Raw genomic sequence first — 23,932 nt, forward strand, 5'->3', positions numbered from 1 at the left:
TGGCTTAAGGGCTTTGGCAGTTTAAGAGTGCTAGTAATTTGGTATTGACTGGCTGGATTTGTTTCTGGGTCTCGTTTTCTGTGATCACCAAGTCACACATGGAAAAAATGACGACATTTGGGTCTGTCCTGGACAAGTTGTGTGTTGTTTACTTTACTCGTTTTCTGTGTTGTGTTTACTTTGCTGTTGGTTGTTTTGTGTTGCTGTATCTTTCTGCCTATTTTTTTGGTCTGAGTTTTCTAGTGTCCTTAGCTTCCTTGTGCCTCTATAGAGTGGGCCAGGCTTTGGCATGTGCCCAGTAGACTTAAAAAATTCACAATGACCTGATATGATTCAAATTATGTGAAGCTATCCAGGTTGCTAGCAACAAGGAGGCACCTAATACCCACCAGAAAGAGGCATTTCATCACATTCAGTGCTGTTCTCTTTTCTGCCAGTGGCCATGTTCAGGTAACTTTGCCCTCCCTTACCTTATTCATACATTAGTTTGCAAATTATCATTTATATATACAAAACATTTTCTTTGCAGGTCTTTATCTTTAGCCTGTTAGAAGACAGCAAATTTGAACACTTCAAGCCTGTCATGGATGCTTACATCACAGGTCATTTTGCTGCTGCATTGGTTTACAAGTATGTTTTGGTTAACTGTGTCATGTACATGGTATGCTTAAGTGGCTGTTCATACCACATGGAACTTTGTATCTATAAAAATATTGTCATCAAGTGGTTTGTAAGGGAATACATAAGATTTTGTGCATGTAAATACAAAAATATATATTCGGGTGGTAGTGGACCATAAATTATGCATCTTGTCCATCTGCAAATGCAGTTGATTCTTTTGAAAGTGTGTGAAAGAGAATAATCTGATATATATTAAGAAAACTTGTAGAATCATTCATGTTTTTCAAACTTTTACCTTCAAAAATTAAATGTGAAAATGGGTTGAAAACAATTTAAGGATCTGCTAAGTTAATTATTTGTGGAATGCCTGTTGCACTTTTAAATGGGAGGGGGAATAATCAGTACGGAAATGTGTAGATGGTGTATGCCGGAGAATATAACTACCCTCTACCATATTTCCTCTGGGAGCTTACCATCTTCTGAGGATAGTCACATATAATGTCAGCTACTGCCATTTCAAATGCCTTCAAAGGTTATAGATTTGAAAGAAAATAAAAACCTTTGTCAAAGGGTTCTTCATGCTGGTTTGGCTATCATAAATGTGAAAATCTTGTTGCAAACTGGCACAGAAAAATTCAAATATATTGAGACGATTACTTTAAATCGCCTATGACGATTGAATTAATCGGAATTTTTGTGCAGCTTTAAAACAAGAGTAAAGAATGGGTAAAGTTATTTTTTGAAAAAGTACACTGTAGAGGTGAAGACAATGGAGATCATTAAGTGGGACTATGATGCTTCTATGGATGACTGAATTAATATTATATACTCCTTAAGAAGTGGAGAAAGCCAGAGATATGGGTTGCAAGATCATAGAATGGGATAGAAATTACACTTAAGAGGTGTAAGTTGAAGTTATAATGGGAGTGATGACTGAGAAAACTATCCTTTTACAGACATGATGTGAAGGTAAGGTGGGAAGGATATTTGGGAAATCATTATGCAACCTGCATCACTGTTGGGAATAGTAGTGGAGTGCAAATGAAAAGTCAGGCAGCAAGGATATTCTTTTGTGGCTGCCCCTGAATGATAGGCCCCAGTGGTTACATGGCATAAGAGATAATGAGATTGAAAGAAACTTTCTATTTTCTTCTATTATAGGGGCCTTATCAGTTGTGTGAAGCACTTGTCAGACCTCTGTCCTCAAACAGAGAAACAAGAACCCATCATGAGGTGCTTCCGCTCCCTTGAATACATCTTCAAGTTCATCATCCAGTCACGTCTTCTGTTTGCAAGAGCTACAGGAGGGCAGAACGAAGACTCTTTTAGAGTTGATGTAGATAGCTTGTTCGAGTCATTTGCACACATGCTGAACATGCATTTAGAAAATATTCAAGCCTCTCAGGTAAGCGTTTAATTTATTTTGTAAGGTTTGTTAGTCATTATACATTATCAATACCTTTTATTGCACAATTGTATTGTATAATACCTCTGTACTTGCTCCAGTTCTGAGGAGCTGCCATGCATCTGTGTCTTTTCTGACAATTGTGGAGCCATCTCTCTCTAAAAATGTAGTATTGCTAAACATAGTATTTAACCATATAATTTGAATATAAAAATCAGATACACTGGGATGCTGTGTAGTGTCATGGTAATGGAATTATTTAGTACCATAATTGGCATGATAGCTCTGCTCTCTTTCTAGATACATCCAGAACATATGGTGAAGTTGAGCACATCAAGCATATTTGGGAGATGATAAAATAAAATGCAGGTTTAGTAGTAGGGAAAGGCATCGCATGGGGATCAGACTGCATTTCACTACCATTTCACGAGAGAAACCACTGTAAAGCTGAAGGGAAGTCAGAAAATACTCAAAATCTCTTAAAGAAATGTTTGAAAACCTCAAATCACCAAAAAAACAAAAAAAACAAACAGGCATGCCACAGACTTCTCCCACTGTCACTAAGTGGCAGTGTGAGTCACATGTGACCTCAGTGTGACAACCTATATACATTTGGGCCTGTAATTACCTAAGTATAGTAACAGGATGAGAGCTATGCTTGTTGTGTCCGGTCTTCCCAACACTCTGTCATATAACACTTTGAAATTACTGTACTGATGCTCTGACGAAAGTACTAGAGCCTGTGTTCTACCGATTCGATCCATATCTTATGGAGACCGCGTCTTTCTAAGATAAATGATTTACTTTCCTCGAAACTATCGTTTCAAGAGTGGGGGGTTTGTTTTGAACACACTTCATAAGCATGTATGCTAGCCACATTTGAGTATTTCTTGCTACTTTAGCCCACTTTGACCATGTTTCTGGAGTTGCTGGCAAATTCTTTAAACAACCAGGTATCCTCAAAAGTTTATAGTGGGCCAGCCAGAGGCTTAGGGCCCGCACAGGAATAGAGAAAAAAAGGAAAAAAAAAGTTTATGGGTTCCTTTTTTTGGGTGGACTACCGTGTTTGTTTTGATAGGTTTAGGAATTTGCTGCTGAAGCAAGGCATGTTGATGGGAGGGATTAGCTAGAGTTTTAGGCAAACTGATGCAGTGTGTCTACTTCCTTTTGGAGGCAGGGACCAATGCTGCTCACTGGAAGTCTTATGCCAGTTGTTTTTGTCTTGCATCTAGTATCCCTCTAGCTTGGTGATTGATGTAGTCTAACCAGTGTGTCATTTTTTTTCTGCAGACTGTAGCTCTTTTTATTGGTTTGCACAAGCTTCTGTTTGCAATGGGTTATTCCTGTAGTGAATCCCTTGCGTAGTGCATTTTTCCTTCACAGCCAGAAGTCTTGAGGATTTCTTGAATTTTCAACCTGCTTTGGTTCCTAATTAAACTCCTATCTTTTCTGATGTTAATAGTGAAGACGGTTATCCATTAGAGTTTGGCTCTTTCTCTTCAGTTTTTGGGTCCCTCCTTCAAGTGGACTGTCTAGTTTTCACCGTCTTGGAGAGGTGTAGTAGCTTACTGGAGAAATACAATTGTATTTCTAGAAATAACTCTAGTTTGCTTTATTATTGACCGGGACCAGAAATGTGAGTAAATACCGGCCTATCAGAACCCTGTTAATGTGCCAAAAACCCCCAAGTCTGAATATTTCTCCAGATGTGTTGGAGGAGACTGAAGCCAAAGAGAAAGTTGCTGCAGTCAAAATCTGGGCAACAACATTCCCAGGACAGAGAAGCTAAACGGGGGAGGCGAGCAAAAGGGTAAGGGACCAAGTCGAATATAATGAATTGGACAATATGGCCTGTTGACACCAGAGATGGGCCAAGTAAATGCCACCACTGCCTCCTGAAGGAGAAAGCCATGCAGCTGGAGGAATGCTTCCTGGGCTGGAACTGCTGATCTCAAGGTGTCCTAAACACCTTGAGGGTCTTGGACAACACAGCTGCTTATCAAGCTGCCACCTTCCCATGTTCTTGAGCATTGAAGCATGTGGGCAGATCTCAAGTGGGGCAGAAGAAGCACCACTCAAGAACACCTGAAAAATAAACTCACTTTCTGCCAAGCTGGTCCAACAGAATCTCAGCCTAGCCCCAAATAAAAGAGAGGGTTACCAGCCTGCAAGAAGAAACCTGAAACCTCACACTGCAGCCAGTAAGCTGAGACAGACCTGTACTCAAAAGAGGTGAGCTACCAAAGGTGCAGTGTGGAAAACCCTCAAAAACACGACTACTCCAAGGCACTGAACAGGACCTCAGAATTTAATATGAAAGAAAGCAGCCTAACTCATTCATAGAAGGGGATAAGAAAAATTCTTCCCTTAAAGCAAAAGACCCTCTGTAGAGTGGGCCAAAGTCCATAAAGAGTTACAGGACCTCCTCAGGCTCCTCTTCAGCCCATGAAGAGGAGCCTGAGGAAGGCTCCCCAGAAGCCTGCCATGAAGGCTCTGGGGAAAGAGCCTAAGTCCTTGCCCAACACCTGCAATAGAATGGCATCCTCCCATGGAGAAGGTTCAAAGCAGGCGGGCAGTTGTGAAGGTGAATGCCTAGAATTCCCGGCATGACCAGGAAACAAAATTTCCACCACCATTGAAGTAGATGGGACCACCCCTACAGTTGGCTGAGGTTATTTCTCTAGTGACACCCTAAGCATATTCACTGTAACTCAATAGGGATGCTTAAATTTTTGGGGAGGCACTGTGCTGTATATTTCTTTGCCTGACTGTGCATGTTCTACATCCAGGACATAGTGGAATCTTAGTGTGGGGGCAACCAAATGATAGTTTGGAAAGAAGCTTTTTCACGTTAACTTGAAACTTTACTTATTTTGGTGGTGATTGCTCACTACCGGTGTTGAGCAGTGAAATAAACCTGTCTGAGGTATGAAGATACTCTTTTTCCAGTTTTATATATTTTGACATAGATATCTGCTAATATCTTTTCTGAATCCTCTTCTATTGCAGGTAACATTATTAGAGCACCTCCAAGGAGCCTGTGATCAACTTTGTCGTGTTTTAAGTCCTGGAGAAGTTGCCAATCACCTGAGCAATTTGTTTAATGCCACACCAGTTGAAAGCACAAGAGACCTTACCAGAGCTAAACTACATGCCATGAAGAATTCTGTGAATTCACCAATCTTTGATGATGATGGTAGGTATAACCTTGACTATTTGAAGTTTGGATAAAAATAATATACGGTTATCACCCTGAAAGGATGACTTTGTCAGCAAATACAAAGGAAATTGTCTACTAGACTTTTAAAGAGCATTTTCTGAGCTAATATCCCTCAGAAAATTCCTGAGCCCATGTTGATCCTCCAGGTTTTATAGTCAAATTTTGTGCTTGCTAAACAACTGTGTTCTAACTAAATTACTGACCAGTTAATGGGGACCCCATGTTTAAGCTAAGAATAAAAAATATCCAAGAAAACGGAGAACGTTTAAGAGATATTTAGTGGGGTTATGCACTGAACAACAGCCATTACACATGTTTACATTTGAATGCCAAACAAACAGCCAGCTACTGACCACGAACACAATGATCAAGTGTCGAATTGTTCGAGTTGGGAGCCGTTCGAGTACCAAAGTTCTCTGTATTTTATTACAAATTTTTTTTTACAGAGGGACGAGGGTTACTTTTGGAAACGATATGTACTCATCTGAGGCAACACCTAGATAGCCGTCTGGAGCTGGTATTATGTGGAGAAGTTCTCTCGGATATTGTAATTCTCATTCACAAACTCACAAATAAATATTCTCATAACAAGGTAAGGTCCAAATAAATAATGCATTGCTAGCTATGTGAATAAATATTTAGATCAAATATTTTCCAGCATATTATGATTTTATGGTCTAATTTTCTAATATGATAGCATATTAAAAAATGTGAAGATATATTGGCAATATAGAAGTTTTCTAGAGAAAAGTTGCAATATAAAGGCAAGTTGTCAATATATATTTGTCTTTGTTTTAGTTACCTGCAACTTTGCACCAGGATGTCGAAATGATAATGCTGACCCTTTTTGATGTCGTGGTACAAGTCATCTTAACACTGGAGAGATCTGCTCCTAGCTCAGTAAGTAGGCTCTTAAACCTAAATGTTTACCTTGAATATAAAATTCATAACATATTCAATTAAGTACAGTATTGTGTAGTTTATAATACTGTACTGTATTAGAAAGCAGAATTTATATTATGATTTAGACTTGTACAATCTTTGTACTGTATACTGTTTTGCCCCCTTGCCTCAGAAAACTGCAGACAGAATGACAAATAATGGTGTACTGTATATTAGCATCATCATCACAGTCATTGTAACATTTTTTCATTTTTGTGCTTAAAACTACAAGTAGGATACAAAGTACCTAGATGTGTCTCAGAGACAATGTAAAAAAAAAAAAAAACTTCTCATGAATTTAAATAAAATCAAAGCAGTTCAGCCAGATAGTTTCATGTTGTGTACTCGGAAGAATGTCATCATGAGATTATCATCCCAGACTATCCCAGACAGATGGATTATCATCCATCATGTAGAATATTTCCCAGACAACCTAGTTAAATGCAGGCATATGGAAAAAAATCATGGTTATGTATATGAAGTCTTTCAATGGCAAAAAATTTAAAGCACAAAAAATAACGTGTTTAATGAGGAGAAGTTCCAGTTACTGTGCTATGGAAAACAACAAAAACATCCAAAGCAGAAACCATATTTAAAATGCAGTCAAACCACACTCCTGAGAGAAAAAGCAATGTAAAAGATTTAAGAGTAATCAAGTCGGAAGATTTTACTTTTAAAGAGCGCAACAAAGTTGTTGTCACAACTGCAAGAAAAATGACAGGTTGCGTAACAAGACCCTTCCAAACAAGAGATGCCACCTCAATAATGATACTTGAAGACATTAGTGCTTCCTAGAGTGGAATATTGTTGCACACTAACAGCCCCATTGAAAGCTGAAGAAACTGCTGATCTGAAGAGCATGTGAAGATCTTTAACCACTAAAATCCGCTGAAAACGTCTAAATTATTGCATGCAGTAAAAGAGGTATGCATGCAGTAAAAGAGGTATGCATACAGTAAAAGAGGTATGCATACAGTAAAAGGGGTATGCATGCAGTAAAAGGGGTATGCATGCAGTAAAAGAGGTATGCATACAGTAAAAGATGTGTGCATGCAGTAAAAGAGGTATGCATGCAGTAAAAAGAGGCAATAATTCAAACTGGAGAAAAGCCACTGGTAGAGTCTTATAGAACTAAGTACTGTATTAACACCTGTAATGTTCATTGTCTATAAATTAGCTACCTACTGGGAAGAATAAAAAACCTAGAGGACTGTCACAGCCTTCAAAATTACCTAGACAAAACGAGCATCGAGCAGCACACGATGAATCAAATTCCATGTTGGTAAATGCCACATAAATGGAGTGTGTAATGGGTGTAATTTTTAAGTTCTTTAACATTGAGAACAAGATGTAATAAATTCATACTAAGAAATCTAAGGTGGCCAAAAAATTTATATAAATATTTTATTGAAGACAGGGCAGTGAATGGATTTAATAAATTTGATGAGAGGATAGTGTATTGATGGAACATTGTATGACAAAGGTTGTAGGGAAGACAGGAAACTGAGTTCATAGCTCTCATCCTGTAATTACACTTGGGTAGTTACATTTATGGAATTAATCATTTCTTTCTATCTCATACTTAGTGTATACAAGAGTGTGTTGACAAATGGCTCATTTTCAATGTCAGTAGAATAATTGATTATTTTGTTTATCTGGTTTTTTCTTTCAGATTATTTTGTTGTTGCCCTGCAACACATTACAATGGGAATTTTGCTGATTAAAAGAACACTTACTTTTAACCTATTAAACATATAAAAAATTAATCTTGAAATAAAGTCTTAATAACTGCTCTTCTCCAAGTAATGTCTTTTTCATATCTAAGTATTCTTCACTCATGTTATCGTTCTTATTACTTGAGGGGTACAGTACTGTAATTGGTTATAGTTGAGCTATCTGTTTCCTCTCACACACCATGTTTACTTAAGGAAATTTACACTGAAGGATGTGCTCCCATGTAATTCTCCCCAGATATTTGTGTCCCTCAAGTGTTGCAAGAACTGAAATGGCACTTGATACTGAAACATGAATGTAAATAATGGCTGAGGATAACCCAAGTTTGCACACTTCAGTGTGGCAACAAAAGGAACAAAGATACAGAAAGGTTGAATGGAAATTGTAAAAATGCTGAAAACAGAAATTATTGCAAGAACAATATGGAGATTGGTGTAATGTAGGAGGCCATCAATTTTGTTACGATTATCCAAAAAGAACTTGACTGACACATGACTTTTCTGTATATTTGTGATTCTTAATGCTAGCATGTGGCAATTGCTTCACCGATGTGATTTTTAAACCAGAATCTTGAATTTTTCAATAAATATTTTAGGTATTTAAAATTTTGTCAATCTATAAAAATGTTTAATCTGTATTGGAGACATTGCAAACAAAGCCATGTGAAGTTGGGAAATCTTCCCAAAAGAGCAAAGCATTAAAGATATATTATATGTTAATATATATAATATTAATGTTGTATATATTAATGTTAATTCCTTAACTATTCATTCAAAACTTTTCAAAATATTTTTATTTTGTATTACAATGGTATACTTCGAGCTTGTTTAGGCCAAGTTCACTTAGGATTTTTTTTCATTTATATTAGTTAATGCCTTTTTGTAGGGCAGCGGTACATTATTACCAGATGTGATGGGTCTGGCGCATCTTCTAACAGCCTTGAAGACCCAATTTGTCCCCACTCATGCCTCAATAGCCCTGGGCAGCCTGTGTATGAATTCCTTCCAGGAGGACATTCGGGTATTTACAAGTTTGAATATCAGAGTGTAGTAAAGATAATAGTACAGTATTTTAATTTTGCTGTTTATTTTATAAACCTCCTGATTAACATATCTCCGGTTTGGGTTTTTCATAACTTTTTGTATTAGTAATAAACAAAAACAATTTAATTTTATTGCCTTGGCATGCTATTAACACTAGACTATAAAGTACTGGTAATGTAACATGTTCTTGGGTGTTAAGGTCAAGCTTTTCTTTGAATTTTAGGTATTGCAGTGCAAATTAAATCTATGATCATTCAATATTATTTCATATTAAGTCTACTGATTTTATTTTCAATCATTTTGAATGAGTTTTAGTACTGAAAATAGATGTAAATTTAGGTAACTATATGCAGTATGCATATTGAATGGTATCATCACCATTATCACTTCCACCCATTTTCCTACTTTTGTGGGGTGGGGATATCAGTCTGGAGAAAATAGAGAAGTGATACACATCTATGAAAAATAGGCTAAATATGTTAAATACTCATTATTCATCACATTTTGTTCATAATGAAGTGTCTTGGGGAGCTAGCACCCCCAAGTGAAATTTAACTATTTTCTGGAGGAGCACCCAGTGCCTCTCTGCAGCTATCTTGCTGAGATTGCTCCATGCAAATGAGTCACATCAGATGTTGGAGTGTAGTTTGGTCTACAGGAAACCAGAGCCAAAATCCTGGCAAACCCCAATCCTCCCCTCCCCTTCTCACTCAATAAACATAAACTGTGTAACACAGGTGGTACGCAAACAAGGGGACACAGGTGGAAACCGAGTACCCAAATGAGCCACAGGGACATCAGAAAGAACTTTTTCAGTGTCAGAGTAGTTAACCACATCACTAGGAAGTGATATGGTGGAGGCTGACTCCATACACAATTTCAAATGTAGATATGATAGAGCCCAGTAAGTTCAGGAATCTGTACACCAGTTGATTGACAGCTGCGAGGCAGGACCAAAGAACCAGAGCTCAACCCCTACAGACACAACTAGGTGAGTACAGAAGTGCAGAAAGTGACTGACAATTCACCACCACAGCAGGAAAGCATCCAAAAAGTCGGAGAAGCTTTACAGACAATTGGAGGGATAACAAAGACCTAAGACTCAAAATCACCAAGCAAACAATTCACATTTCAAAAGTAGTGCAAAACTCATAATTCCAAATGCCACCACCAGGTGGCCCGGCTTCTGCAGGGAGCCACCATCATTGCTCAGTTCATTCACTGATGTCCAGCTGAACAGTGGTGTTTCAGGTCTTGCAGACAGGGCAAGCCCTCTTTTCTTAAAGTTAAGTGCCAGACATCCTTCTTTTTGCTCTGCTTGGGGACTGCCGTTTGCTCTGGTGCTCCCAAGGTATGTGGTCAAGTGGTATCTCCATGTACAGATGCCTGTACTGTCCAGGTCTCTTATTGTGGATGACCACCAGGCATGTTCGCACTTGCTGGCAGTCTTAAGGGTTTGGGTTCTCATGGCTCTCTTGGCAGCTTTGTGAGGATTTGGCTTTGCTCGATACTGCATCAAGTGTGGAGGCCTTGAAGTCTGCATTTCCTTCCTTAGCAGTTTTGCCCAGAATGCCCACCCACTCTCCTTCAGGAGGTGGTGGTGGCATTTTATTTGGCCCACACGTATCAACTGGTCATGTTGGTCCATTTGTTAGATTTGGCTTACCTTGCGGTGATTTCGAGTATCAATATATTGTGGCCCAGTCTCTGAGCAGGTCTCATGGTTGGTGGTCTGGTCAACCAGACTGTTAGATGCAGCTGCTTGCAGCCTAATTTCTGAATTACAGCTTGTTTGATCAGGTATCCTTTGAAGGTGTTTATTGAGTTAACCTTTGAACACATTGAGAGGTTGGCCAGTTATGCTTTTTATGGATAGCGCGAGTGTCTTGGGCTTTTGATGTACCCTGACTTTATGTACACCAACTATTAAAAATCCTCTACTTCCTACATAAAAACCTCAGAGCATTTCATCACAATTACACCAACTCCATATGTGCTAGTGTTTTCTTTCTTTCTTTAAAGTAAATATCTGATCCACATAACCCCTTCCATCACTGCACCTCCTGTGATGGAAGTAGGTGCTGAGATATACTGGAAGAGCACAGCTTCTTTATTGATCTGTGCGCATCCAACTACTATTCTGCCATGTGTAAGTGACCTATCTGAGGGGGGAAGAAAAAACTGGTATGGAAATAAGTTTAAAGAATTGTTAGATAAATAGTTTGGGGAAAATTGGTTCATCTTTTGTGGGGTGAAGACAAGGTACAGGGAAACTTCTATAGCACCAGAACCAGTGAGAAAATCCACAGGAGCTGTGATGAGGATTCGAACCTATGCGATGGGTGTTCCCAGGTGTACGCTCTTGTCGACTATGCCACGACATAGTAAAATAATTGCAACTTGGGTTTCAATTGAAGCCAAACCAGAGTTTCACACCATTTCCCCCATGCACTCTGGCTCAGTCGTCTAGTAAATCTTCCTCTGACGCCCCTCTTTCAATACACAGAGAAATCACATTATCATGAAATATCAATGAAAAAATCCACAGGAACCGTGATGATGATTCAAATCTATGTGCTGGGTGTTCTCAGATGCACTCTCTAGTCGACTACACCACAACATGGCAAAAGAATTGCAACCTATTTTTCCAACAAAATATAATTCCAATCTATTACTAGAAGAAAGAGCTGGAGTGCATGGTAAAATTGTGTGAAACCCTGGTCTTAACCAGTCTTAACCATATCCAGGGGAAAACCCTGAAGTGGCAGCTTAGGTGCAAAAGGTGTGCCCTGGGTGAACCCTGGTCCTTAGTGGGAGAAAACCCAAGAGAGATCCCTTCAGGACGTTTCCTGGATTGGAAGACATTGAAACAATGATGAGAAAATTTCAGGCTATTGAAGTTAGGAGATTACTAACTAAATCAGATGTAGTAAAACCAGTAGCACCTGACCAAAAATAACCAAGGAAGTTTAAAGGGGCTGTGGGATACTTTTGACCCATTAAAGATATTCTTTGCCACATTAAGGACACAAGAACTCCCAGACATCTGAAAAATTTATAAAATGTATTGGTGAAATGGATTGTAGTCAGTAATAAATATTAGACTAGTAGCCTTCACATGCACAAAACTGTAGACAGTAATTAGGCAGAAGATTGATGAACATCCGGAGAGGACAGGTGAGATAAAGTTCAGCTAAGATTCAGAGATTAGTCGTGTTTAATGAAGAGCTATTGAAGGTTAACCAATGTAAGAAAGGAGAGAGAAGCTGCATATTTCTAGACTGGCAGAAATTTTGTATAACAAACACAGGTCTTCTCTAATTGCAAAGAGTTAATTGCATTCCAACACATTTACTGTATGGGTTGGGGGGTGTTGGTAGCATCTATTTGTGTGCTGATACAGGGTATATTTTTCTTAATGTGTGCAAATGCCAAATAGTGGGTGCTGAAGTAGAAATATGTTTTTATGTTAAATCATCTTCATTTAATGTGGACAGGTGTAATTATGTATTTATTATCTCTGTGGTTTACAGGTTAGAGCTCAGGCATATGGAGACCCATCTTCCTTTGTCTATTTATCATACAATACCATATTTACTTACAAAGTTTTCTATGCATTTTGCATATATCACATCCTTCTGCTGTTTGGTCCAGTTATCCATAACTGGATTTAGGTAAAAATGCCATCTTGCTTCTTTCCCTGCATTTATTTTTAAACTTGTGCCCTCTGGTTGTACCTCTAACCAGAGTAATTAAATCTGCTTGATGCATTTTTTCATTCCCTTTATGCACTTGGAAGTTGCTTTCCACATACAGTATCATCTCTTCCTTCTATCTTCCAGAGTTGTAAGTTCTAATTTGGTTAACTTTTCTATTGCTTATATCTTTGAGCAGCAAAGTTCATTTTGTCTGGCCTTTCAAAGTTGATGTTTTTTTTAAGTGAGGGCACCACTGCATGTTCCAACTATTGATAGAAGAATATAATGATTAAACCTTGTTGCACTTTTCCATCCTCAATTGAATGGCAATTTAAAGTTGGCCAACATTGCATAGGAGACTGATTAAGCTTCAGTCATGTGGTTCTTTGAATAGACTTTTTTTTTTATATATATAGTTATTCCCTAGTACTTTCCTGCTTGATGTTTTTAATATCCTGTTCCCCAAACTTGTATACCCCATAGGGTCTATTTAACCTTACTTTCCCTTCCTTAGTTACACAGCATTCCTCTGCACTGAATTCCATTAACATTTTATTCTGTAGCTAAGCATCATATTTCAGTCATCTTTCAGTAGCCTTGCAGTCTTCTTCATTATTTATCTGGTTATTTTTGCATTATTAGCACACATGGTCATACAGTTGTATGAACAAGTTATTCAATTACACTTAGAAATGTAAGTGGGAAGACCACTGATTCTTTGAGTACCCCACTTGAAACCTCTCTTCAAAAATATAATTTCCCTCTTGTTGTTGTTTTCGTTGAAATTTCATTAAGGATGTCTTTTATGCAGCTTAGAAAACTATCTGGTTTACTACCATGTGCATATACAAACACAATCCTATAATGTATTTTGTACACCCTTTATTGTATTTTTTTTAAATAAATTCAGCTCAGGTATCAGGATTACTCACCCAAGAAATAGCTATAGATGTATAGCTATGTAAATTATATTGATATACTATATAAATTGATTGATAATATACAAAAATATAAATTGCAAAAAATACATGCCAATTTATTTTCACAGGGCACACTCGTAGCATGTCTAATGGGCATCTTGCAACTGATGGGGGAGTCTCATTACTCTAAGTTATGGGAAGCTCACATGATCTCAGGAAACCACCACTTGCGTCACCTTCTGCACTCAACGATAGTCTTACTTGCTGATCTTGTACGAGCAGCAGTCTTTGCAAGTGACTGGTTTGTCATGCGAATGGTTACTAATTATACTATTTTAGCAGCGATGCAAGAGATTGCACAACCACTAATATCTTCATTTCTTAAGCAAACAAGATTTGACAACCAAGTAAGTACATTTTTCTTTTATAAGTAATTTTGTTTTTTGCTGTTGGGTAACACAATTAAGTAATCTTGTATGCTAAACTCCCTCAGTAGCTCCCTATTACTCAACACTGGTACTCGTGAACTTCTAAAATGTGCCAAGCTTTTGAAACTAGTGCAGCCTTTTTGCAAATATATCTGAATCTGGTTTGCTCATAGACAAAAGGAGCAGCTTAGGTGTGAAGCTAAGGGTAGGCTGCATCAGAGGTTCGGTGCCCATGAAGCTGTGAGCAGGCAAGGATCCTGAGTGGCATAGGCTGGCACTTGGGACAAATCAACCCAGGAATACTTACTCCACTTAAGCTAAATTATGTTGGCTATCCATGGAACTTAAGTTCTGCCAGGGGCCATTGAACATTAATTCTTCCAGGGCCCATTGCTCTATTATTGTTTGCTTTATCCTTCATGATCGTGCTATATGTCACTCCCATTGTGTGTCCCCAAACTTTGTATTTTGCTACCTTCGTTGGCAATATGCTTGCCTATCACTACCCCACAATAGATACCTGTTCTGAGGAAGTGTGTTCGTCTATAGGCTCGTTCTTCTTGATTTACTTCTTCCTGGTAGTGCATGGAAGTTGTTCAGTGAGAGGTCTTTTATTATTATTGTTGTAGTTAGCTGTGTATAGTTAGCTAATCTTTACTCATGTCAGAGATTTGCATTTTTGCAGAGGGTGTGCTAGGGTTTGTGGTGCTTATGCTATCTGATAAGTTTTTTCTCAGTATTGAGTTTCTCATCAATCTCCATGTTACCTCCTCGCCTTACACACACACACAGAGTCTAATCCTGATATGCAAAGATAGGTCTCTGAGGCCTGGTGCATCTCTTTGAGGCATTGATAGGCTCATACTTAGTATGGAGAGTTACTATATGGTCATTCTATTTTTTTGAAAAATTAATGTTTTTATTTTCTGTATTACATTTAATATTCTGATATATTTTGTCAGTGAATATCTGCTTTTATACTAAGACTTTCCTTTGTTAGACACAATACACTGTTCTTTAAATTACCTATATTCATTTGAATTTAATCTTTGTCATCATAATTTTTATGAGATAAGTAAGCTTGCAGAATTCTTTAGAATTTGTGTAATTTCTTGCTGAGCTTAAGATATTGTGTTTACCATGATCTTTGTATTGAATTTTTTGGATGATTATGCATATTCTGCCTTTTTTAAATTAGAAACTGGCATATATATACAGGGGGTTAAATAAATCATTACTGAATCTGTTTTGTTTGATTCATTGCAGAATGATGTGTTTATTGCATACCATTTCTGACATCCATATAAAAAATTAATTGGATTATTAGATCGCTTGCATGTATCAGAGCATTTGTTGTGCTCTCATTGCACTCCATAACTTTTGAATTAATCAAGTTAAAGTAAAACTTGAAACATGTTTTTTTCTTTTTCTTCATTTTGTTGGGGACAAGCAGTCTGTGTGCAGTATATATATATGTACATTAGGCTTATATCAAGATCTCGCACACTAGCTCTAACTACCGACCCTCCCCGGTATATAAGCCCATAACAAGCTGGCTAACTCCATTCACCTGGACTGTATGGGTCTCGAACCGTGGAAAGCCCCGCGAGTGTGAGGCTGTACTACACTTTTAAGCTGACTCACTCCTTGGTACCTATATACTGCTAGGTGAACAGAGGCATTAAGTGATATGACACTTGCTCAACCATTTCTGTCCCCTCCCGGGATTCAAACCCGGAATTCCTGAGTGTGGGTTGAGAAAACTTATTAACATGTGCATTATTACTAGACAAGCATTACAAGAAACATATCCATATGTCTTAGGTTGTCACAGATAGGAAATAGTCAGATATGGCATACAGCTATATTTTATCTTTGTGGACATATTTCTTGCATCCAGTTTGCTGCTTGCAAACCAGTACAGTACTTGCAAAGTTTTAGGTAATGAAATTAATTCATGTGGCTTTCTTGACTTTTCAGCTCTGGAGCAGCTACTTGAACCTGGCAGTTGGATTTCTAACTCAACCTTGCTTGCAATTAGAACGCTTCTCACAACAAAAGAGGCATAAAGTGCTAGAACGTTATAATGACATGCGAGTTCTAATGGGATTTCAGATTCTGTCTATGTGGCGTGAACTTGGTGAGTGTTATAATTGCAATTTGTCACAACCTTTGGCTTTTATGTATAAATACTTTCAGAAATATCTAAGTTAGTTATACATTTATATTTGTGTTTCTACTGGCACTTCTCTAGTGTATCTAATGTTTTAATATTTTCAGTTTTTATATTTCATACATCTCACTTTATTTCACATTTGTCTTTCATTTTATATTTATTTCTTCTCTGGTTTGTTTGTTGAAATTATAATAGGTATCAATTTGTTTAGTCATGTGTGCTTTACATAACATAAATTTGTGCTATCATATACCTTTATATCATTGTATCTTCATATACAAATTGTATAGTGGACAAAGTGCATGGCTGAATAGTGATTGGAAGAGTATAGAAAATAGCTGAGAATTTAGGTTGTGACAAACAAGAAGGGTTCTGTAGTAGATGCTGCTGCATGTAACATATTTGTATTACCACAGGGAGTAAAAAAGTATGCAAGAAAGATTATAACATGTTTATGGCATTTATAAAGCATATATAAAATTAATATAGATGGTCTCTGGAGAGGACTGAGTATGTATAAAGTCAGTGGCTAGACTTGTATTTCCAGTAGTCATTTTTTTTTTTTGCTCCAATGATAGCTTCTCTCTACCTAAGGGTGCAAATTATGGGTTTAATTACACCATACTTTCATTTGATAGTTTGCTGTGTGTACTGTATGTCATTTTCTTTGATCTCAAAATTTGTTCAGAAAGGGGTTTAAATGTCATTTAAATGCACTTTTTGTCTGCATTCTGGACTACCTGCCTACCTTCCTGACTACCTGTTGGAGACTTCAAGGAGACCCAGGAGGCCGGGGTTTCTAACCAGGTTTCCTGGTTGCTGGTCTGATTGACCAGGCTAACTAACTAGATTCGATGCAGCTGCTCGCAGCCTGATGTACAATTCCAATCCTAGTTTATTAGGTATCCTTTAAAGGTGCTTGTTGAGTTCTCTTGAAGAGGGTCTTTGATGTTGGTTGAGTTCTCTATCAGCATACCTATTGCACCTCTGCTTTTCTGTGGGGCTATTTTGCACATCCTGCCATGCCTTCTTGTCTCATGTACTTCTTTGTGCAGATTTGGGACAGTCCTTCTAATATTGTCCAAATGTAAATTATTATGTATCTCTCCCCGTGCACTCTAGGGAATACAGATTTAAAAAATTTAGGCGATTCCAATAATTGAGGTCTTTTCTTAAGGTGATTCTAGCAGTAAAAGATCTTTGCATGTTCGCTAGGTCAACAATTTCTCCATCTTCGAATGGGGCTGTTACTGTGCAACAATATTCCACTCTAGCGAGTACTAATGTCTTAAAGTATCATCATTGAGGTGGCATCTCTTGTTTGGAAGGTTCTGGTTATCCAATCTGACATTTTTTTTTGCAATTGTAACAGCAACTTTGTTGTGTTCTTTTATAGTAAGGTCTTCCAACATGATTACTCTTAAATCATTTAAATTGCTTTTTTTCACTAGTGTGGTTTGACTGTGTTTTATATGTGGTTTCTGCTTTGATGTTTTAATATTTTGTCCGTAGAACTGGAATTTAACTGGAATTTATCTTCATTAAACATCATGTTATTTTCTGTGACCCATTAGAAGATTTGATTAACATTGGTTTGGAGGTTTTCTGTGCCCTCTATAATGTCTACTCATGAAAATTCTAGTGTCATCTAGATGATACAGTACTATAGTTTGTGTCCTTGTTTATGTATGATGTGAGGAGGAGAAAAAGTACTGGAACAAATATGGTACCTTGGAGAACTTGAGTTTTATCAATGGATGATTCAGATTTTACTTTGTTGACTCTCTTGTGTTCTAATTGTTAAGAATTTCTAGATCCATTTCCTTTTCTTGCCAATAATTTCTTTTGTGCTCATTTTGTGTGTAATAACACCATGAACACATTTGTCAAAGGCTTTTACAAAATCTGTGTATATTACATCAGCATTTTGTTTACCTTCCATAACATCTAAGGGCATGTCATAGTGGTCTAGCAATTGCTAGAGGCAGGAACACCATGTTTTGAACCCATGTTGCCCAGAGTTACGTTGACACTGATTGCATACATTTTATGATCTATCTTCTTAGCACTCAAGGATTTTTATGATGTGTGATGTTAGAGCGATTGGTTTATAATTTTTTGCATCGGCTTTACTACCTCCTTTGTGAAGTGGCGCAATCTCTGTCACTGGGCTGGATTAAGTTTTCTCCAGTGTCACCCTAGAACCAGTGTGTGTCTGCAAGAAGAGTATGAAAAGTTACCTGCTGCACAAATGTGTAATGTTAGCCTGCCCTTGGCTGTGCCAGACCCTAATCAGAGGTTGGTATAGAAATCAGCCACGTGTACTGCTTAGAAAAGTAATTTTCAATTGCAATGAAAGCCTGATGTTTTTCTCTATTAGGTTTGAATTTCATTGTGCTGTATAATTTAAATACGTGTGTAAGAATAAATGTCTTGTGATTGTCATCATGTATGACAATAAACTACATTTGTATAAATTTCAAATGAAATCACTGCAATACAAATCAATACATTGATGCATCATAAATTTTTGTTATGTTACACTTGACTTTTACTCTCGTTTGTTAATCATTTTATTGTTTTCAGATGATCATCGCTTGCATTTCATACCAGGAATGGTCGGCCCATTTCTAGAAGTAACTCTTGTGCCTGAACCAGAGCTTCGAAAGGCTACTCTTCCTATATTTTTTGATATGATGCAGGCTGAGCAGCAGGCCAAGGGCACTTTTAAACAGGTTAGGACCAACCTTCCATCTGTGTTTGCTTGTCTCATGCAGTATACAAAAACTAATTTTATTGCTTTAATCTAATGCTTTGGAAAGTTAGGAGAATTAGAAAAGAGATTCAGAATGAACAAATCCACAAGGGCCGTGACGAGAATTCGAACCTGCGTCCGGGAGCATCCCAGACACTGCCTTAATCGACTGAGCTACGACAGGGTTAAAAGGGTTGAAACCGAAGTTCTACTGAACTTACTGGATCCTGTAGCCTCTCCGAGGCACAAACCAGGCTTTTACACAACCCCCCCCTGCACCCGAGCTATGTCAATAGGCCATTCTCCCTCTTCGCCCTTACATCATCACAAACAGAGATCTCACTAACGCGATGTTAGTGTGATCTCTGTGTGTGAGGTTCAGAATGTTTGGATTAATTTCAGATTATGTTGCAGAATTTAATATCCTTTGCCTTGAAAAGCTTCTTAACTTGTACTTTCTATTATATGGATTCTTTCTTGTACAATAATAGTTTAAGTATTATGTAAGCTATATATCTGTTGCAGTTATGAAATTGATTTTAACACTTTGGCTGGCCCAGCGTGTGACCTCCAGCACCACCCCGAGGTCAGCCAAGCATTTCCTGTGAGCTTGCACCCACATTAAAATGTTTAAACTCTTTTCAGTTTTCTCACCTCAATTTTTGTGTTACATCATTCATTTTGGTATCAAATTGTTCGCAATACAATTCTCTAAAGGGATATATGAATATAAGGTCAAAAGGCCTAGCGCACCACCCGCATCAAACCCGAAAATCAGCCAAGCATTACCTGTGAGCGCGCATCCGCACTAAAATGTTTATTCTCTTGTCAGTTTTTTCACCTCGATTTTTGTGCTACGACGTTCATTTTGGTATCAAATTGTTCACAGTAGACTGCTCTAAAGGAATATAATGTGTGTATATAAGGTCAAAAGGCCCAGCATATCACCCGCAGCAAACACAAAAATCGGCCGAGTGTTACCCGTGAGCAAGCACCCATCTCCACACCCGCAACATCCGCACTAAAATGTTTATACTCTCTTCAGTTTTCTCACTTCATTTTTTGTGCTACAGCATTCAATTTGCTATCTAACTGTTCACAATAGAATGCTGTAAAGAGATATTTGCATATAAGAACATATAAAGTCTCACTTTTCTATATTTTCAACGAACACTCGATAACTTTTCCCTCAAACGTGTTTCTTTCACTGCTTTCGTCGTGGATTGTCTCTATTCTTGATTAGTATCCATCTGGAAGTCAATTTGCAGTATTTATAAAGCCAGTAACAACAAATACCCAAGATAAAATAACCGGAAAGAGAAACTTTTCGACTTGAGGGGACACCAAGGCTGTCCCGATCGAAGTCATGAGAACAGTGAGTCTCGGCTTGGCACATGGCAGTAGGGTGACCATGTGGCTGTCCACATGGTGGGGTCTGGATGTCATGTAGGGTGTACAGAAAATGGGAAGACTTTAGTGTGCATTTTAAAACAAGTCCCATAGTATTTTGGACAATAAATGTCATTTTTACAAATTTTTTATATAATGACGCCATTTGTGTCCTCGAGCACTTTACATGTTTTGGTTTTAAGATGCAATATGCAGCATCAGAAAGGGAAAGTTTTAAAGGTTTCCTATTTGTAAGTCTCCTAATTTTTGCTTCTTAATCTTGAGGAATTGTAAAACATTTGCCAATAACTGTTTTCAGTACAGTGCAACCTCAATTCAACAAACTACAGTACCGTATACGGGACTAACCCCATTGGTTGCAGTGAAGTATTGATTGCAATCAGAAATGACTCCAGGAGTCGTAATACTTGTGAAAGAGAATCGGGATGTTGTTTGCATTTTGAGTGCAAACTCAAAATTTGAGTCTCAACATGCAAACGAACCATAAAATTTGGAAGCTATCATAGGAACCTATCTGTAAAGAGATTTTAACCATATCTATCATATTTCCCACGTTCTTACCTCAAAACCTCATTTTCAGATAGAAATGAGCCCATATTTGTGAACGAAAACCTCGAAATCTCAAAATGAAAACGAACCATAGAATTTGATTTTAAATCTGCTCAATAGCTTTCACAAGGCCATGTATATATATATTCTTCCCTTTTTCTGTGATTACAAATTTTGAATTTTTTTGTTGGCTGTTTTGAAATTTTGTTGTTGGCAGTTTTGAAATGTTTTGTTAAGCTTTTTTTTTGGGAAGGTTGGGGGGGGGGGGGGGGCAGAAAGGACTTTATTTTGTTGGGCGTTTTTTTGCCACTTTTTGTTTTAGCCTGACAGTTTGTCTTTACTTCTAGTTTGTCTAGCCTGACAGTCTACCAAGCTTAGCAGGACAGTATCTGATAATAAAATGTTATTTACTTTAACACTTTCGCGCGCCCGGCTTAGGTTAAAAAAAAAAGCGGTATGTGCGCGCGGCGTTTTTGTCGCTTAAGCGTCAAAACAAAAATGTGTATACTCTTTTTACTCTCCTGACCTTAGTTCTCGAGCTACGTATTTCATTTTGGTACCAACGTGTTCGCAATAAAATTCTCTAGAAGAACATCAGTAAAAAAGGTCACGAAAGGTATAGTGATACCAGCACCAAATAAATAACTACGAAGATGACTCGCCGTGAGCGCCCAACAGCAACAAAATGTTTTTACTCTTGGGATTGTTATCACCTCCACACTTGTCCTACATCGTTAATTTTGGTATCAATGGACTCGCAATGAAATTCCCAACACGGTAATATGAATATAAACGTAGAATAATGGTCGCGGCCCACCCGCAAGAGTGTGGGAAGTGGCGGAACTGTTACCCGGTATCGGTGACGCGACGACACATATGCGATACGGCACTTTGAAAGTTTATACTTATTTCACTGTCCTGACATTATTGTTCTATGTACGTCATTTATTTTTGTGCCAATGTGTTCGCAATAGAATGTTCTATGAGCCCGTAGGTAAAAAAGATCAACAAAGCGTAAGATAGAATAGCGCCAAATATAAAACAACGCTGGAACATATCAGTGAGCGTCAAACACACACGAAATGTTTTTACTGTTGTTATGTTGTCAAGTTTATACTTGTTGCACACAGTTATTTTTGATTGTACATTGATCGGAATAAAATTCCCTAAACAGACATATGCATATAATACATGATATGGGGGAAGCATTACCAGTATAAACGGCTAAAGTCACCCACCTGCAACCCGTTTGGGACACTCATGCAGACACATGCTACACCCAAAAAAAAATCTATGATGGTTCGAGTCTACTTACGGCAGTTTATGTGATACAGTGTTCATTCTGGTATCAAAATACTCGTTTCAGTTTGTAGTTCATGCGATTTTCAGAATCAACTGAATCGCTGGAGGTTCAACATTTGAGTCAGAGTCAGAGTCGTCTGACAAAACCGTCTCGTCAAATGGCAGTGTGCCAGACATCTCGGGTTCTGATTCGGTTGCTGCTTCAGCTTGAGGTGTTGAAGTGAACAAGGGCCGCCTCACACCAGATGGTCCGGGAGTTTGCATGGCATCAGCATAGGCAGGACCTGTGTCATCATTTATGTCTGGAGCGTGCCGCAAGTGTTGAAATACTGTTGCTGTTTGAGGACAATCTTCCGGGTCCCAGCGCAATAGGGCCCAAATTGCCACCTCGTGGAACTGTAGTAATGTTAGCTTTTTTTGATCAGTTGTGTTGTATTTGTACAAAACAAAGGCATTATGCAATGCCATTTGCTGCAAATAAAACGTTATCTTTTTGGTCCACTTGTGAGTTTTCCTGGTAAAATGGTAATACCATTTGATCGAAGTGGTCCACACCTTTCATGAACTTATTGTACCATGCAGCCTAGTGGTGAGAAAGAGAGCCTCATGGCGCGCAGTTTGAAACAAACCCAAAGTAAATCGGATTAAAATTGAATTTTATACAAATATTTTTTTCAAGGCATCATTTTATGTCCGCATTGCGGAAGAGGGTAGGCGAAACAGGACTCCAGGTTATGTCCTGATCCGCATAAAGTGTTAAAGGATTTCTTTCATTTGAATGGTTAAAGGTTTCTTCTGAGCAGGTTCATAGCATCTACTTTCTTTGCAGTATAGTTCCTATACGATTTATTTTCTTCTAAACATGACCTCTGTTGTGGTGCTCCTTTATACTTTGCTATACTGTATGAAGGATATAGTGAAAAGATGAATAATAGTTTTATTGTTTGAAATAAACATGTTGTTATAGTTTTCATTTTTTCCTGGAATGGGGTGATGTCTTCCCATCCCATGAATGCAGAAAATGGAAAAATGATAATGAATTAATGTTCCACAAATGTTTGGACATATGTAAGCCAAAATTTTGTATAGAAACAAATTATTTTACTAGATATATATTTTGTTAAAATGCAGAACAAAAATTTATATTTTACAGGTTGAAACAGAGTTAATAGATAAGCTGGACATCTTGGTCAGTGAAAACAAGGGGGACGATGAGTATCGTCAGCTATTTAATACCATGTGAGTACTTGCGCTATTTTATTTTTTGTCCTGCAGAAATACATGCATAAACACTGTAAATGTATACTGTATATTCTTATAAAACATGCACAAGCATGCTTGTATAAGATCATGTTTACACATTCAAACATGTATACATTATGCGATACCCAGTCACTTCAGAACTGTGAGAAATATGGTAATGAAACCGAGATATACACAACAAGGTCAGGTGTTGCTAGGAGGTCAGCATGTCTAGCCGTTTTTATAAAGCTGATTATGTAGGATTAAGGGCATGACATGTTAAACAAGATCATTATGCATATTGTTTGTATAAAGATGATATACAGAGTTTATATATGTAGGTGATATGCAGATTATATCCATATGGTGATGTTCCACCTTGCTAGTATATCAGAGTTAATGAGGAGAGTAAGAACTGATCAGGACTGTAGTGTGTTGCAAGAAGAGCTTGACAAACTTCAGGAGTGGGTAGATAAATAACTTCTGG

At 37.8% G+C, this 23,932-nt stretch overlaps 1 protein-coding gene across 6 annotated transcripts in view; it reads left to right on the forward strand.

Annotated features, from left to right (window-relative positions):
* The window catches only part of spg (dedicator of cytokinesis spg), an 84,925-nt gene that overhangs the window by 33,369 nt on the left and 27,624 nt on the right, over positions 1-23,932 (forward strand). For 3 of the 6 annotated variants that reach the window (XM_069302975.1, XM_069302976.1, XM_069302977.1), the window contains 10 exons: positions 530-630; positions 1,783-2,026; positions 5,036-5,222; positions 5,693-5,838; positions 6,045-6,146; positions 8,808-8,942; positions 13,712-13,990; positions 15,992-16,151; positions 18,774-18,922; positions 23,357-23,442. In XM_069302975.1, the coding sequence (XP_069159076.1) occupies positions 530-630; positions 1,783-2,026; positions 5,036-5,222; positions 5,693-5,838; positions 6,045-6,146; positions 8,808-8,942; positions 13,712-13,990; positions 15,992-16,151; positions 18,774-18,922; positions 23,357-23,442 (1,589 nt within the window). The remainder of the gene's footprint in view (positions 1-529; positions 631-1,782; positions 2,027-5,035; positions 5,223-5,692; positions 5,839-6,044; positions 6,147-8,807; positions 8,943-13,711; positions 13,991-15,991; positions 16,152-18,773; positions 18,923-23,356; positions 23,443-23,932) is intronic. The other 3 variants (XM_045750436.2, XM_045750439.2, XM_069302978.1) reach the window with 1 other exon arrangement.

Source organism: Procambarus clarkii, chromosome 49 (genome assembly GCF_040958095.1).
Source record: "Procambarus clarkii isolate CNS0578487 chromosome 49, FALCON_Pclarkii_2.0, whole genome shotgun sequence".
Lineage (NCBI taxonomy): Eukaryota > Metazoa > Arthropoda > Malacostraca > Decapoda > Cambaridae > Procambarus > Procambarus clarkii.